Source organism: Tachysurus vachellii, chromosome 26 (assembly GCF_030014155.1).
Source record: "Tachysurus vachellii isolate PV-2020 chromosome 26, HZAU_Pvac_v1, whole genome shotgun sequence".
NCBI lineage: Eukaryota > Metazoa > Chordata > Actinopteri > Siluriformes > Bagridae > Tachysurus > Tachysurus vachellii.
This window is the reverse complement of record NC_083485.1, coordinates 8685660-8701503: the sequence shown is the minus strand read 5'-3', so window position 1 is coordinate 8701503 and position 15844 is coordinate 8685660. Positions and strand designations below refer to the sequence as shown.

General features: G+C 37.3%; 3 protein-coding genes and 4 non-coding genes across 7 annotated transcripts; 6 read left to right on the top strand and 1 right to left on the bottom strand.

Annotated features, from left to right (window-relative positions):
* The first annotated feature begins 12 nt into the window (after window positions 1–12).
* Window positions 13–3941, top strand: rpl7a (ribosomal protein L7a). Its single transcript, XM_060863038.1, has 8 exons — window positions 13–37; window positions 920–1040; window positions 1266–1415; window positions 1991–2131; window positions 2823–2902; window positions 3180–3310; window positions 3506–3575; window positions 3787–3941. The coding sequence occupies exons 1-8, from the start codon at window positions 35–37 to the stop codon at window positions 3889–3891; spliced, it is 801 nt and encodes a 266-aa protein (XP_060719021.1). The 5' UTR covers window positions 13–34; the 3' UTR covers window positions 3892–3941.
* On the top strand, window positions 1118–1190 carry LOC132841439 (small nucleolar RNA SNORD24). Its single transcript, XR_009647911.1, has one exon. It is a non-coding gene; the product is annotated as a small nucleolar RNA SNORD24 (small nucleolar RNA).
* LOC132841440 (small nucleolar RNA SNORD24) lies at window positions 1529–1598 on the top strand. The gene has a single exon (XR_009647912.1). It is a non-coding gene; the product is annotated as a small nucleolar RNA SNORD24 (small nucleolar RNA).
* Window positions 2966–3043, top strand: LOC132841436 (small nucleolar RNA SNORD36). Its single transcript, XR_009647908.1, has one exon. It is a non-coding gene; the product is annotated as a small nucleolar RNA SNORD36 (small nucleolar RNA).
* Window positions 3362–3433, top strand: LOC132841437 (small nucleolar RNA SNORD36). The gene has a single exon (XR_009647909.1). It is a non-coding gene; the product is annotated as a small nucleolar RNA SNORD36 (small nucleolar RNA).
* Window positions 3942–4271: 330 nt separating the features above from the next.
* On the bottom strand, window positions 4272–9111 carry LOC132840937 (surfeit locus protein 1). Its single transcript, XM_060863035.1, has 9 exons — window positions 8932–9111; window positions 8336–8405; window positions 7632–7759; window positions 6852–6934; window positions 6565–6756; window positions 6396–6468; window positions 5995–6157; window positions 5412–5493; window positions 4272–4829 (listed from the first exon to the last, which is right to left on the bottom strand). Exons 1-9 carry the CDS (start codon window positions 8992–8994, stop codon window positions 4763–4765), a joined length of 921 nt encoding a protein of 306 aa, XP_060719018.1. The 5' UTR covers window positions 8995–9111; the 3' UTR covers window positions 4272–4762.
* Window positions 9112–9154: 43 nt separating this feature from the next.
* On the top strand, window positions 9155–13224 carry surf6 (surfeit 6). Its single transcript, XM_060863034.1, has 5 exons — window positions 9155–9362; window positions 9479–9586; window positions 10804–11028; window positions 11123–11202; window positions 12148–13224. Exons 2-5 carry the CDS (start codon window positions 9493–9495, stop codon window positions 12856–12858), a joined length of 1110 nt encoding a protein of 369 aa, XP_060719017.1. The 5' UTR covers window positions 9155–9362; window positions 9479–9492; the 3' UTR covers window positions 12859–13224.
* The last annotated feature ends 2620 nt before the right edge of the window (window positions 13225–15844 follow it).

Here is a 15844-nt window from a genome sequence, read left to right as displayed (position 1 = left end):
AAGCCTTTGCGTCTTCCTTTCTATCTGAACCAACATGGTGAGCGTCGAACTGTTATTCAGTCGGAATCCCATCCTTATAAAAATCCTTAAACATCGGCTTTATAATATCACCCGGGTTCGAAGAAATGGGTTGTATGCGATGTAGATTGTTGTTATGTCACTTATTGACGTGTATGACGTAGAAATAAATGGGTTATTTGTAAATTATTTAGGTTTTATTTCAGTGATGTGGTTTGTAGCCTTGAAGTGCTTTTGGTCCTGTGTCGTGTTTTGCTCAGTGGGTCTTCATGCTGTCGGCTTTCAAACGTTTTTTGTTCTGGGAAATGAGCTGTATTTGTTAAATTACTCTTTTAGTGCATGAGTTTGGTGTTAAATGTCGGCTTTGGTTTAGTTTGTTAGGCTTGTGATGGCCTGCTGTTTAGGTAGAAGGCAGTTTAGCCGGTTAGCTTAGCATGTTAGCTTAGCCGGTTAGCTTAGCATGTTAGCTTTTTGGCTATTGAGATTCCAAACGAGTTTTTATTTATTTATTTTTTTTGGACTGCAGTTCAGACGCGAAAGAAACTTATTTTTTAACGTTAGAATATTTCCAGTTTATGGATCAACTCGCCTTCTCAAAACTTTACTGTTTGTAAAAATACGTGTTATTTAGCGGCAGTTATTTGTAGACAGGACCGATGGGACGTTGATGGTCTGAACGTTTATTTTCGTAAAGTCATTTATTCAGCATACGTTTTTGTTTTTCTCAAAAAATGTAACGACTCTGGGAAATGATTTTTAAAGCCTTATGTCACACTGTGGGATGTAGAACGTGGCTTCGGCGATGGGTTGAACGTCTGCACCTGAAAATCCTGATCTGAAGTTTCAAGTGTCTTTCTTTGATTATTGTACACTTTAAAGATGCTTTTTGTCCCCCCCCCAGCCTAAAGGAAAGAAGGCCAAGGGGAAGAAGGTGGCACCTGCCCCTTTGGTGGCTAAGAAGCATGAGGTCAAGAAGGTTGTGAACCCCCTCTTTGAGAAAAGGCCGAAGAACTTTGGCATTGGTAAGTAATGCTTTGGTGCACGAAGTATGAGCGTGTCCTGTCCAAGAAACACCACACTGCTTTTCCTCCCCAAGTGGTGCAGATGATGTAAAAGAATATTTGCTATCTTAACAGCAATGCAGACAATTTCCCACCAAGATCGCTGATGCACCCTGGTGATCACTGACCTGTGTGATTGTTTTAATTTTCCCCTCACAAGTTCTCCTCTTTCCTTCACTCGATCAGGTCAGGACATCCAGCCCAAACGGGATCTCACCCGGTTTGTGAAATGGCCACGATATGTTCGTCTGCAGCGACAGCGGGCTATCTTGTACAAGCGTCTGAAGGTTCCTCCTGCAATCAACCAGTTCAACCAGGCTCTGGACCGCCAGACTGGTAAGTCAACAGACACTGAGTGGGGTTGATGGTGTCACTGAGTCCAGTTTTAGCTGTGGAGTTCTGCTATTGTTGTTTTAGACCATGTTAAAGACAGCACTAAGCTGAAGCTGTGCAGATGATGTGAAGAAAATCTGATTAGTCAATGCTGACATTTTTTTTATCACCAAGATCACTGATGCACCAAGGTATTTATCCCAAATTTGTGAAGGTTTGGTTATTTTAAATTCTGAGATCTGGATAAACAATTTAATATTACGTAATGGCAAGTTATCTTTTGTGGATAAGTTAGTCATGTTTGTTCTATAACCAAGTCATTTTCACAATTCTTCATGCTGGCACTTGTTAAATACCAGTGACTTTTAAACCGATTGCATGAAGTGTAAAGTTTCCATTTTTGTATCTTACAAGCTAAAAAAAAAAATTATTTTTTAAAAAATAAAAAAAAAATTAAAATTAAAAAAGAAGTTATTTGATTCAACACAGGATTTGCTGCAGAAGCCAGTCAGCTGACTCACACTGTGTATTATTAAAATGCTCAGTTGTCTGAATTAAAGTTGGGTTTTGTTCTCCAGCTACCCAGCTGTTCAAGTTGGCTCACAAGTACAGGCCTGAGACCAAGCAGGAGAAGAAGCGCAGGCTGCTGGCTCGTGCTGAACAGAAGGCTGCAGGGAAGGGAGATGCCCCAACTAAAAGGCCACCTGTCCTCCGTGCAGGTGAGCGGATTTCTGTCTCTTGTATTTTGACAAGAGAAGCACTGTAAGCAGCAGCAGGAGGAGGCTTGATCTATGGAATTATTTGGGGGAGAGAATTAGTGTGTTTCCCCCTCCTTCCATGCACTAAAATTTTAATTCAGGTGAATCGGCTGATACCTTTCACTTGTGTGGTTGTCATGGTGCTGTCCCATCCGGCATGCAGTAGGAGCTTTTGTGGTAAATTGTTCTGTCATCTATTTTATTTAAAAAAAAAAAAAAAAACTCATTCCAGATCTGTATTGTTTGTTCCTTGGTGCTATTGTTGTGAGATTTGCCTGCTTACCCAAAGACAACCTTTTTTTGGACCCACTATTTACCAGGGTACTAATAAATATGGAGTTGCCCGTTGTGTTTCTGGTTAGAAATGCATGCAGAACATGCCTTTAATTTCAGCATTTTGGTTCTGTGGTCTTATTTTGTAGTGACTGCCATTATAGCTGCTTTTTATTTTTTATTTTTTTATTTCCTTCATCTTCCCCCATGGAAGTCTCTCTCTCTCTCTCTCTCATATTTTTATATATATATATATGTATATATATATATATATATATATATATATATATATATATATATATATATATATATATATATATATATATATAAAATGTATATATTTTGCAGTGTTTAACATTTCTCATATTTCCTCATCTAGGTGTGAACACGGTCACATCACTTGTAGAGAGCAAAAAGGCCCAGCTGGTTGTGATCGCTCATGATGTCGACCCAATTGAGGTCAGTGATTCATGGCTGAAGGACTTCAGCATTAACATGTTCAGCTGTTAAACCTTGTGGTTGCTGCAATGATGTTTTGAATTTCTTCACCTGAATGTACTATGAAGATCAAAATTAACGAGCTTTTTAACCCTGAGCAACAACCGCAGCAGTTTCATTCACATTGTGTTGCATATAGTTAAGCTATTCATTAAATGTGCACTCAGTAGTTTGGGTAGGATCTGTAGTTCTGGTTATTGTAAATGGTTAACTTGGACCCTATGCATGCCTTGTTTAGCTGGTGGTGTTCCTGCCTGCTCTGTGCCGTAAGATGGGTGTACCGTACTGCATTGTCAAAGGAAAAGCCAGACTGGGTCGACTTGTACACAGGAAGACCTGCACCTCCGTCTGCTTCACACAGACCAACCCGTAAGGAAGAGTTTGTTTTTTTCACCCCGCTTGTTTGCATACTCAGCCTCTTAGCTATGATGTCTGAATTTCTTCACCTGAACAACCGTGTTGTTTCAAATGAGCTTTTTAACCCTGAGCAGAAGAGGACTGTTGGTTTATTGTGAGGCTGCATCTCAAGAATGTATGATTAACATGAGTTTCCTGACGTTGTAGTGAGGACAGAGCTGCTCTTGCCAAGCTGGTAGAGGCCATCAAGACCAACTACAATGACAGATACGAGGAGGTCAGTGCATAAGTGGCTACAGTTATTTTGCACTATTGCTTTTTAAAATTAAAGTGAACCAAATCACAATCTGTAAGGCATATTGGATATTGATTTTACAACTTTTAATGGAAGAATGTATGTATTCATATTTTTGCTAAAAAAAAAAAAAAAAAACTTTAATTACAAGTATGCAGATGTTCTTATGTTTTCATTTTTGTTCCTCTCTTAGATCCGACGTCACTGGGGTGGAAACATCCTGGGCCCCAAGTCGACAGCTCGCATCGCTAAACTTGAAAAGGCAAAGGCCAAGGAGCTGGCTACCAAACTGGGTTAAGCTCCTAGCACAGATGTGTTTATTAGTAAAACAATAAAAAATGAAAGAAACTGAAGTGTTCTGGCTCTATTTGGTGAACTTAAATTGTCATCTGGCAAAAGTATATCAGGTGCTCTCTGAATTCACTACAAATTAGTGTGGGTTTGATGCATGAATACCTGAACCAAGGCACCAAAGCCTGAGATTTACAGCCCTATTATAATCAGTTAGTGTCTATAATGCTACATCAGTTTCTTTTGAGTTCAGTTCCTTTTGTAGAAGGAAAAGAAATTGGTTGTAATAACTTTTGTATATTTCCTCCATATACATGTATTAACAAGAGAAGAGTCAAATTGAAGGATTAATCTGTGTACAGCTTTGGGGCCACAACACACAAGTGATAAATTGCAATAAAATTTATTTGGTGGTACAGAGAAACAAGTGTTCAACCTTTGGTCATGGAGTTCTGTTACATGATTAACTGACAAGAATGCAGGAGAGAATTTAAGATCAAGGAAGCTATGTTGACTGGATTTTATTATTAAAAATATATTTATCATTTTTGACAGCACTTAGTTACTTAGACTTCTCATTTTATGCAGCTGAGGTTTAAAGGCTTTGCACAAGTGCCCAGCATTGGCAGTGAACAAGATTGAGCCATTCTGAATGTAGTGTTCGAGCAATGGATGATGTTCATAGCAGGATTGCTGCACTAGAAGGTCTCAGTACTCTGAATACGTGACTGTAAACTCCATAATTTCCAAACAGACCGCCCAAAAAAACGTTGCTTGCAGTCAGGAGTTTAAGAATTTCATATTTCTAATTTGCTCAGATACTTAACCAACAATTGGGGAAAAAAACATCAATTTTTTACACCATACAAAAAATTGTTTCATAAGCTAAGGCGTTTGATGAATTTTGCATACCACATGTAGGAAGTAACAGCACATAGTCCGTACCTAGGAGGTAAAAAAGTGCATTTACTTTCATGCTTGATTGTAGACCACATTTATTAACAATTACTCATAAGTTACTTTTATTCATGAGGTGTCACATATTTTAGTGTGATGCACCTTGAAAGAAATACTGAAACTATTACATTTTATTTGTGTAGTGCTTTAAACAGTTCAAATTGTCTCAAAGCAGCTTTATATAAGTATATAAACAGTAAAAATATCAAAGTTCAAAATGAAGTTACTATAAATCTAATAATTTTCCCTAAACAGCAAGCCAGAACTAGGCCATAAAAAGTATAATATGAAGGCATAACTGCTTTTTGGGTTGAAATAAAGTTATGTAGAATATTAGAAGGATTTGATTTCATTTAAAACAAAGCATTGCTTTGCTGCTTGGGAGTATTATGTCTAATAATAACCCAAAATATACATTATCACCTTGGGTACCTAGGCATGTATTATTAATCACAGACACTTACATTAACCTAGAGTTATATAATTAAAACTGAAATATTAAACTATAGTTTCCCTGGTCTGTGTGCCAGCCTGCACCTCATTTCCCCATGATGGATGTCACTGACTCACCATGTAATGATGTACTGCATGTGTTCATTGCGCAGTGTTACTCTTGTCTGTCCTCCTATAGGTCCTCCTGGTGTTGTACTCTCTGTATGGGAAGTTAGGATTTACATCTGGATTCAGTATCATTTACTTCATTCATCAGCCAGTAAATTTGAGCAAAGGTAATTGAATATTAGGTCTTTAGAACTGAAAACACTATCAGCATGCATTATATTGAGAAGTCATAATATATACGATGGCAAGAATGGGGAAAATGTGACTAGCTAGGTCTGAGTATGAAGCGAAAAACATGGGTTAATCTACAGGGCTATTATACACAAACCTTTTTCCATTGTACATTTCAATTCATTGTTTTTCTGTATTACTTCTATGTGTATTACACATTTACTCTTGCACTGCTAAATTTGTACAGGCCTTAAAAAAAATATCGATTAGGATACATATTCTTAATATTCATTATCACTGATAATGATCCAATTAGCTGAAATCTTGCTCTACGCTAGATTAAAACCTCTTTGTTACTTGTGCAGAACCACATTGTACTTGTGTATTGATTAGATTAGTTGTTGAGTAGATTAGCTCTGACCCAACACAGCATCGATGAAGATCTCCTCAGTTCCAGCTGCTTTAGCCATGGCCTCCAAGTCACGATAGTGCCACCGATTTGCCTCTACGTTGTTCTTAGGAACAAACGGCTTGCGCTTCTCTGTCAAACGCACCACACCCACCAGCTCCACTTCATCTGTCACCTGCAAAATGAAGCAAAAACACTGATACACAAACAAGCTCTGCAATGTGCTGTCAGTAAAATCTCTCATTGCACATGAGCATTTCTTCAGCTCAACACTAATAGTGTAAATACTAAAATAATGTACAACGGCTCTTTTAGTGTATTGTAATGTAACATTTCTTTTAGTGAGCTGCAAAAATTTCATGCCATGACTTGAGGGAACACAATTAAATAAATAAATAAATAAGTTGATTTACCTGTCCCTTCATCCTCGTTTCTGGTCTAATTTTATTTTTGGGTACATAACCTCGATTCACCAAGATGGTAATCCTGAGGGATTGAAAATGGTGACAGAAATCTCAAATTAAGTTGATTTAATTAAGAATGATTGTTATGAGGCCAGGTACAGTGCATGTTAATACACACCCTAGATCAGTACAGTGGAATGGTGTGATGATGTTAGCTCCAGTTTCTGCACTAGATGACAGTCTGCCTGCCTCCCGAGCTTCTCTTTCAGGATCCACCAGCGAACGTGGCAAGATGTACAATTCCCGAGAGTGATCGAACCGACCACGGACCGTCACGCGCCGGTACTGCAGATCCTTCAACTCTGCAGGACTGCAGCAAATAGCATTCACATACAAATTACATTAATAAAGTAATTGACTTTACTACCAATTTTTTATGGTGTAGGGCAAACATGGCAGACTCACTCTGTGGGAAGAGGGATTGGATCTGCGGTCGTCAATAAATGAAGGTCATTGATCAGCTTCAGCTTCCACTGCCGCCGTTTTACCTTTAAATGTATAAATGCTATTAACAGAAACATTCAATCACAACCACACACTCATTCACACATAGTGGCAATATAAAGTAGCCAAACCACTTATTAGAAATGTTTCCAGAAAAGTAGAAGGAAAGCAGAATACCTGGAGGGAACTCCAATAAAATTCAATTTAATTCAATTCAGTGTATTTGTATAGCACTTGTATCAATTCACATTGTCTCAAAAGCAGCTTTACATAAGTATAAAAACTGAATAAAAAGTTTAAAATTTAAATTTAAGTTACTATTTATCTCTAACATCTATCGCTAATGAGCAAGCCTGAGGTGACGGCGTCAAGGAAAAACTCCCTGAGATGATATGAGGAGGAACCTTGAGAGGAACCAAACTCAGAAGAAAACTCATCCTCATTTGGGTGAAACCGGACGCACTAAACCGGAAATCGCACTAATTCCTTCCTGCAGAAGCCTTTAAATGTTCACTGATAAAAACCCTAGCACAAAGCTGACTGACACAATGGCAGTTCAAAAACGACGTGACAGTCTCCAAGTGGTTTTATCCACAGTGATCCCATGGGTCACGTGCTGTCCATGCAGATCTATCCCAGCACCAAATGCTGGAAACACCTACCACAGAAACTCTACCACCACACCAACCCATTCATGACCAATCATATTTCTATTTAGTCTAAACACAGTGAAGGAGGTACCTGCCAGGTTCCGAGGCCAAAGGTGGTAATAGGGATCAACAGCAGAAACCATTTCAGTATGGAATCCTCACTCCGTTCTTCCTGGACAACAGTGGATTTGAACTGTTGACGCTTGAGGGCAATTTTAACTGTAAAATAGATCAGAAGCTGAATTCATAAAGAGCAAATATTGCGCTGGTACCTTTCCTGTTGTTACCGGGAATTTACAGTAAGTGACAGTAACTAGGGTAGAAATAATTCTGTATGTAATTCAACTGCAGTGTTTAAACCCTAAAATTCTCAACTCACAGAGGTTAAATACTCAGAGACCATGCTGATTGTAGAGTCTTTTTCTCTTTGTGTCTTTCAAACACCATCCCTGGGCCATTTTTGGTAGGTACGAACCACTACATACCCCAAAAAAACTGCAGTTTTAGAGCTGCTCTGATACAGTCGTCTAGCCATCGCAACTTGGCCCTTTTTTCAAATTCATGAAGATCCTTGCAAATGGCTGAACAAAACTGAACTGTTTACTTGCTTCCTAATATATCCCACCCCTTGACAGGTGGCATTTTAACAAGGAATTCAATGTTATTCACTTATTTACTAAAGGGATCTCTGAGCCTTTACCTCTATAATCCTCGTAAAAGATACACAATTATATATATATATATATATATATATATTATATATAATGTCTTTGATTACATTGTCCGTATTCTTACCCTGCTCATGTTTAAAGAGGTTCTGACAGCTTTTTGGCCTGTTGTAAATATTCCTTGTGGTATTTTGCACCTAGACAAACAAAAACATCACTTGTTAATAAATGTAAACAAATACTGAAAATGTGTTTTTTTTTAAAACAGACGAAATGTACATTTCATTAGCTGTTTCACAAACTTTTTTCATAGTTTTATTTTCAGTAAAATATTCAATAGTTACATGTCAAATATAGTTTCTATGACAAATAGCATTGAAAAATAAATTAAATTAAATAATAAATAAATAAATAAATTTAATTAACAAATAAATAAAATGAATAATTAAATAAAATTAATTAAAAAAAAATAATAATAATTAAATAAAATTAATTAATTAATAAATAAAATAAAATAAATAAAAAAATAAACAAAAAATAAACAAAAAAATAAACAAACAAAGATACACCAACATGTGGGTTTTAAATTAACATTAATTTTAGAACATTTTGAACAGTTTATTGAAAGCGTGATTATGCCTTATGTTTACATATAGTTAGAGTTTATATATCAAAATATTAAGAGTCTAAATTAGTCATAATAACTAATTAAAAGAAACTTACATTAATCCAAATGATCCTGCGGCTGTAACCGCACAGCGTCTGCATACATTTGAAACTGCTCATGATTACACACTTACTATTTTAACCTTAAACCTCCAGCGTGTATCTATTTAACCTTAATAACTAGTAGGAGCTCAGAAGGCATCCATATTAACATCACATCCGTGTGCTATAGGGAATGTTTTCAATGTAACCATATCCGGGACGTCAGGAAGATCGCGCATGCGCGATATAAACACGTGTCTGAGCCGAAACCTACTTCAGAGGCGTGAATATTTCAGAATATTTGTAATTTATTTTGAGTTTCAGAATTGATTTAAATGTTTGATCTAAAAGGATGAGCCACGTAACCACGTTTATTTACTCATTATTTACAGTCCATATATTTGTATGTTTACACTTACTGTAAGATCTTATAAGCTGCTAAACAGGTTAGTAACTACATTCATTTTGAAGATAATTGTATTGTAGCGTTTTTGTTGGTAATGAGCAAAGATTCTTGGAAATACAATGCATGTTAGCTTGTACTAACACGTTTTATTTACAGTTTAATATCCTACGATGTCTAGCCTCGCATCTAAATACGAGTACCTGGAGAAGTTTACCCGCAAGAGCTGGCATTCTGAGGACCAGAAGCCCAAGAAGAGAGGCTATGGTAGGGATGAGTGTGTGTGTGTGTGTGTGTGTGTGTGTGTGTGTGTGTGTGTGTGTGTGTGTGTGTGTGTGTGTGTGTGTGTGTGTGTGTATTCATATGTCAAAAATCAGACCTGACAGTCCACTTACTTTACCAGTCTGAAACTATTACTGTTATTTGCTTCAGTAACCACTTTATCCAGGTCATAGTTTTGGTGAATCCCTAGACTGGGAATGGACCAGTCTTCTTATTCTTATTTTTGACAGAATATTCATTTTATTTTCTATATTTAAGAAAAATATGTACTAGAGTTTAGTTTCAGTAGGAGATCAGTAACTCAATTTTGAGATTCACTCAACAGACCTTTTATTTCCTTAACCAAAATTTTGAATTGCTTTGGGCTGGTATGATTTTTATTGTGGAGAGAGATACTATAATAACACTATAATATCTATCTATCTATCTATCTATCTATCTATCTATCTATCTAGAGAAATCTAGATATTTAGAATGTTGTTGTAGAGGTTTGAATCTTTAGACCCTTAAGATTCAGGATCAAATGATTCTTGATGCATTGTGGTACTGTATACAATATGTGGTACAATAGTGATGACAAAAGGAAGCATGAAGAAAAATTAATCCTCTGATATTTTGGTTTTATGGTATAATCTCATGCGTATTTATTAATGCAAAGTTATTACAAATTAATACATTATCTACAAAGTACCTCTGTAATGTTAGTCTCTATAAAGTACTCGAACCTCTATTTTCTTTTTTAAATCAATTTGCAAACAGTCATGTTGTTATGTAACAAAATGAAGACTTAATTTGTGACATTTTTAGCAATTTTCAAGCAAAAGGTAGTTTTCTTTTTTCTTTTTTTTTTTAAATCTGCCCTTCAGTATTAAATGTGCACCTCACTATACAAGCACAGTGACTTTCTTTAGTAGGAGTGCACCCGACACGCTTGGCTTTCATGTTTCCAAAAATATTGCTACTACTAAACCCACAGTGTTATATGAATTGTTTGTACTCACTGTGCGGTTGTATAAAACTCATCGTCACCAATAAATGTTATTTTTAGCAGTAAGTCTTCTGAAGTTGTTAGCATGGTAGTAATTCCATTAGATATTTGTAAAATGCTTCTCCCCTTTGGAGAGTGCAGACAATACTGTTGGCTTGGATTGTAGACTGTGTAGTAAGTCCCCAGGAAAAAAAATATTATTTTTTTATTTCAGTTCCATTTCAAGGCAAAGGTAACAGTGAAGGTGGTCCACTCAAAAAGAAGCAAAAGAACAAACAGGAGCATAGAAAAGGACATAACATGAACACTGATTTCAGGAAGACAAATCCAAAGAGTTTTCATAATCCAGCACAGAAGCAAAGCGGTACAGCTGTACAGAATGATGCCCAGGTCAAAGTTCAGCATGGGAAGCAAGTAAAGATAAAGCAGAAGACTGAAGGTAAACCACAAACCCACATCTGAATGAATCAGTAAAGATTCCTGATAAATCTTGTATCTTACATGCGTTTTGTATTATCATGTTTCAATCCAAGCTGCAAAGACAGAGGATTTTAATGCGGTGGATATTTTAAGGAAAAGACTTCATGAGAAGATTGAAGCATCTCGGGGACAGGTATGAACTCTGTGGCCTTGACATTGAACATAACTGGTTAAAGGTTAAATGCAGAAAAAAGTCATGCTCTTTTTGTTTAGGAGTTAATAACAAAAGTTAATCTCCCTCAGGAATAATGAAAATGCAGCACCAACCAGAAAATGGCACAAAAAATGCTAAGAACATAATCTTGAATATTTTAGTATAAATATATTTAATGTGTTTCAGGTTTGATTCAAGTATTGATGATTTCTGTGTTTGAATATATATATATATATATATATATATATATATATATAAACACATATATACACACATACGTGTATATATATATATATATATATATATATATATATATATATATATATATATATATATATATATATAGTATGTGTGTGTGTGTGTGTATATATATATATATATATATATATATATATATATATATATATATATATATATATATATATATATATATATATATATATACGTATGTGTGTATATATGTGTACTTCATTCATTCATTCATTAATTTTCTAATTTTCATTCATTCATTCATTCATTTCATTCATTAATTTTCTACCACTACCTCGGGTCACGGGGAGCCTGTGCCTATCTCAGGCGTCATTGGGCATCAAGGCAGGATACACCCTGGACGGAGTGCCAACCCATCGCAGGGCACACACACTCTCATTCACTCACACAATCACACACATTTCCAGAGATGCCAATCAACCTACTGTGCATGTCTTTGGACCGGGGGAGGAAACCGGAGCACCTGGAGGAAACCCCCGAGGCACGGGGAGAACATGCAAACTCCACACACACAAGGCGGAGGCGGGAATCGAACCCCCAACCCTGGAGGTGTGAGGCAAACGTGCTAACCACTAAGCCACCGTGCCCCCCTATATGTGTACTTATTTTTTTATTTATTATTTTTGTTTTGTATTTGTTGTTGTTGTTGTGTAGGGCACTCCAAAGGATCCCTCCTCAGAGGAAGTTCAGAAACGGCGAGCAAAACGGAAACAGGAGCGAGAACGCAAGAAGAGGAAAAGGAAAGAATTCCGCATGAAGAAGTTAGCGGACAGTGCTTCCGTAGAGGTCAAAGTAGAAAGTGAAAGCGAACCGATACCTATACCTCAGAGTGATTCTACAACAAGCAAAGCTGCCATTAAGGACACAAACACCATTATCTTCAACAAGGTAGAAGTAGGGGAGGAGTATGTGGACAAAGCAACCAAGTTAAAGGAGAAAAAGAAAAGGAAGGTAAAAGGAACTCTCACTCCCCTCACAGGCAGGAACTTCAAACAGCTTTTGTCCCGAGTGGAGTCAAGGAAGGCCCGTCTTGAGGAGCTGAGAGAGAAAGACGAACAGAAAGCCAAGAAGGAAGAAGAGAAAATGCGGTGGACGAACATCCTCTACAAAGCCGAGGGCATGAAGATCAAAGACAACGAAGACCTTCTGCGTGCCTCCTTAAAGAGGAAGGAGAAAATGAAGATGCGGAGGAAAAAGAAATGGACTGAACGGAGTCAGCATGTGTTGGAAAAGATACAAAAGAGGCAAGATAAAAGACGTAGGAACATACAGAAATCCAAGCAGAACAAGATGGAGAAACGTAAACAGAGAGTCAGGAAGAAAGGGAGGGTGCTGCCTGAGGATATAAAGAAAGCTGCTGTGTAGAGAGAGGAAATAAAATGAACAAAAAGAAATGAGTTGCTTTAGGTGAAATGTAAGAAAATAACAAACGCCAAACTTTTGTTTCCAAACTGTAAAGTTGTCTTGATTCACTGTAAATATATTAGATACATTAAGCCATTAAACTCTTATTTGTAATAGTGGTATTAATACCTCACTGAATAACTTCAGTAACTTGTTTAGTAAGGTGAATTTCTTTTTCTTTTTTTTAAATTGCAGACATTTGGGAAACAACGATAGGATTGGTTGTATGTATTTGTCGTTGAATTTTCTGTTTTTAAGAAAGAGTTGGTGTGTCAGCCATAATTGTATCTTTTGTAGTTCAATAAATACAGTTTTGGTGTTTACTTATCACTGTTTCCTTTAGTGTGAATTCACTATGATTCAAAACCTGTTGCCATTTTTACAATCAACGATCTTAATGGAGAAAAGTTGTGGCATCCTAGTTTAATGGGCTTCATATTTACTGTGATGCTATATTGTAACAGCAGATTAATAATTATTGCTCTAAAATAAGGGACATTGGGCCAAGTAGGTCAGAAGGTTGACTACTGAGTGACCGGAGTGTTAAAATCAAATAACCACATGCATTTGTCTTGTATAGTATAGTGTTATTTATGTCGGTACTTTTGAGAGTCACAAACAGCTGGAACCAAATTCCTTGTGTGTGTCAACACACTTGGCCAATAAACCTGATTCTGCTTCTGATAATGTTCTGTATTTTTTCCTTGTTCTGGAAAAACGGCTGTGACCCATCTAATGTAGGCACTTTTGGCAGTGGACAGGAGTCAGCATGTGATGCACTGCACACGTTGATATGTTTGTACCATAGCGAGTACTATCTTGTTTGGTAATTTGTAAGATCAAACCTAAAGGGCTATCCACTCACTTATTGTTTACTTGCAGTCTTTCAAAAGTGCGTCATCAGCTGTCTGCTTTATTTGAACGGAGAAGCACAGGCACGCGCAGTCAGAGCTGGAGGCATTTATCTATAACGTTAATCGGCGGAAAACCGCAACCAAAAGCAGTGACATTTCAATTTTCTTATTACCAGAGTTGATAGCACAAACAAAATATTAATGCAAACACATGCATTTGTCTTGTATAGTATAGTGTTATTTATGTCGGTACTTTTGAGAGTCACAAACAGCTGGAACCAAATTCCTTGTGTGTGTCAACACACTTGGCCAATAAACCTGATTCTGCTTCTGATAATGTTCTGTATTTTTTCCTTGTTCTGGAAAAACGGCTGTGACCCATCTAATGTAGGCACTTTTGGCAGTGGACAGGAGTCAGCATGTGATGCACTGCACACGTTGATATGTTTGTACCATAGCGAGTACTATCTTGTTTGGTAATTTGTAAGATCAAACCTAAAGGGCTATCCACTCACTTATTGTTTACTTGCTGCCGGGGCGGTTCTAGGATTTCATCTTTAGGGGGCTTAGCCCTCAGTGAGAATTTAAAACAAGAAGAGTTTTATATTATATGACTACATAATAAGCCAAAAGTTATGGTATTCTTTAAAATGGCAAAAGTGGGCACCAAAATGTTATGCATGATATAATGATGCCAGTCTTGAATCATATCAGTTCAAGTATATGTGCATTCTCTACAGTGTGTCCAATGAATGCAGTCATTAATAAAAAAATATTCATTTTTATTTAATATTAAATGGATCATCTGTAGAGATCGTCAAGAGCACCAAATTTCTTGGTGTTCATCTAGCGGAGAACCTCACCTGGTCACTCAACACCAGCGCCATCACCAGGAAAGCCCAGCAGCGTCTCTACTTCCTACGAAGGCTGAGAAAGGCACATCTCCCTCCCCCCATCCTGACCATGTTCTACAGAGGGACCATTGAGAGCATCCTGAGCAGCTGCATCACTGTCTGGTTCGGGAACTGCACCATCTCAGATCGCAAGACCCTGCAGCGGATAGTGAGGACAGCGGAGAAGATCATTGGGGTCTCTCTTCCCTCTATCACAGACACTTACACCACACGCTGCATCCGCAAAGCCAACAGCATTGTGGATGACCCCACACACCCCTCACACACACTCTTCACCCTCCTGCCATCTGGAAAGAGGTACCTCAGCATTCGGGCCCTCACGACCAGACTGTGTAACAGTTTTTTCCCACAAGCCATCAGACTTCTCAACAACTGAACTGTACTGCACTGAGCACAACATACACACACATCCTCTGTATGGACTGCATAGACCCTCACAAAACACACACACTGACACAACATACTGTTTACATGCTGCTTACAATCCAGCAAACTGTTTACATGCTGTTTTACACACCTTTTCTGCTGTTTTTGTGTCCCAACTGTCCCAACATTTCAGCCGTTTTTGCACATATTGTACAATATCTCAGCCATTTCGCACATACTATATAATATTTTAGACATTTTCTGTTTTTTTTGCACAATTCTATATATTATCCCAAGGACCTGCTGCTAAGAAACTGTGTTCATTCTAATGTTACTGCACGAAATATTGTTTGAACATTCAGTATTCACATACAGTATTAACACTGGTCGGTCGGCGCTGTTTCTGTTACTGTTTACTATTTATTGTCTTTTGTGTACTGCATTTTTTGTACTTTTTGTATTGTCTTGTAACTTTGTGTCTGCACTGTCTCTTGTCCTGCACTGTCTTGTCCTGCACTGTCTTTTGTCCTGCACTGTCTTGTCTGTCTTGTTTGTCTTGTCCTGCACTGTTTGCACCAGGTTGCACAGTTGCACTTATGTGGCTAAGACTACTTACAAGTCCTTAGCCCTGTCTTTGTTTTATGTTTTACGTTGTCTCATTTCACTATGTACTGCAACAGCTATATATGGTTGAAATGACAATAAAAGCTTCTTGACTTGACTTGGATTGTTTGCATTAATATTTTGTTTGTGCTATCAACTCTGGTAATAAGAAAATTGAAATGTCACTGCTTTTGGTTGCGGTTTTCCGCC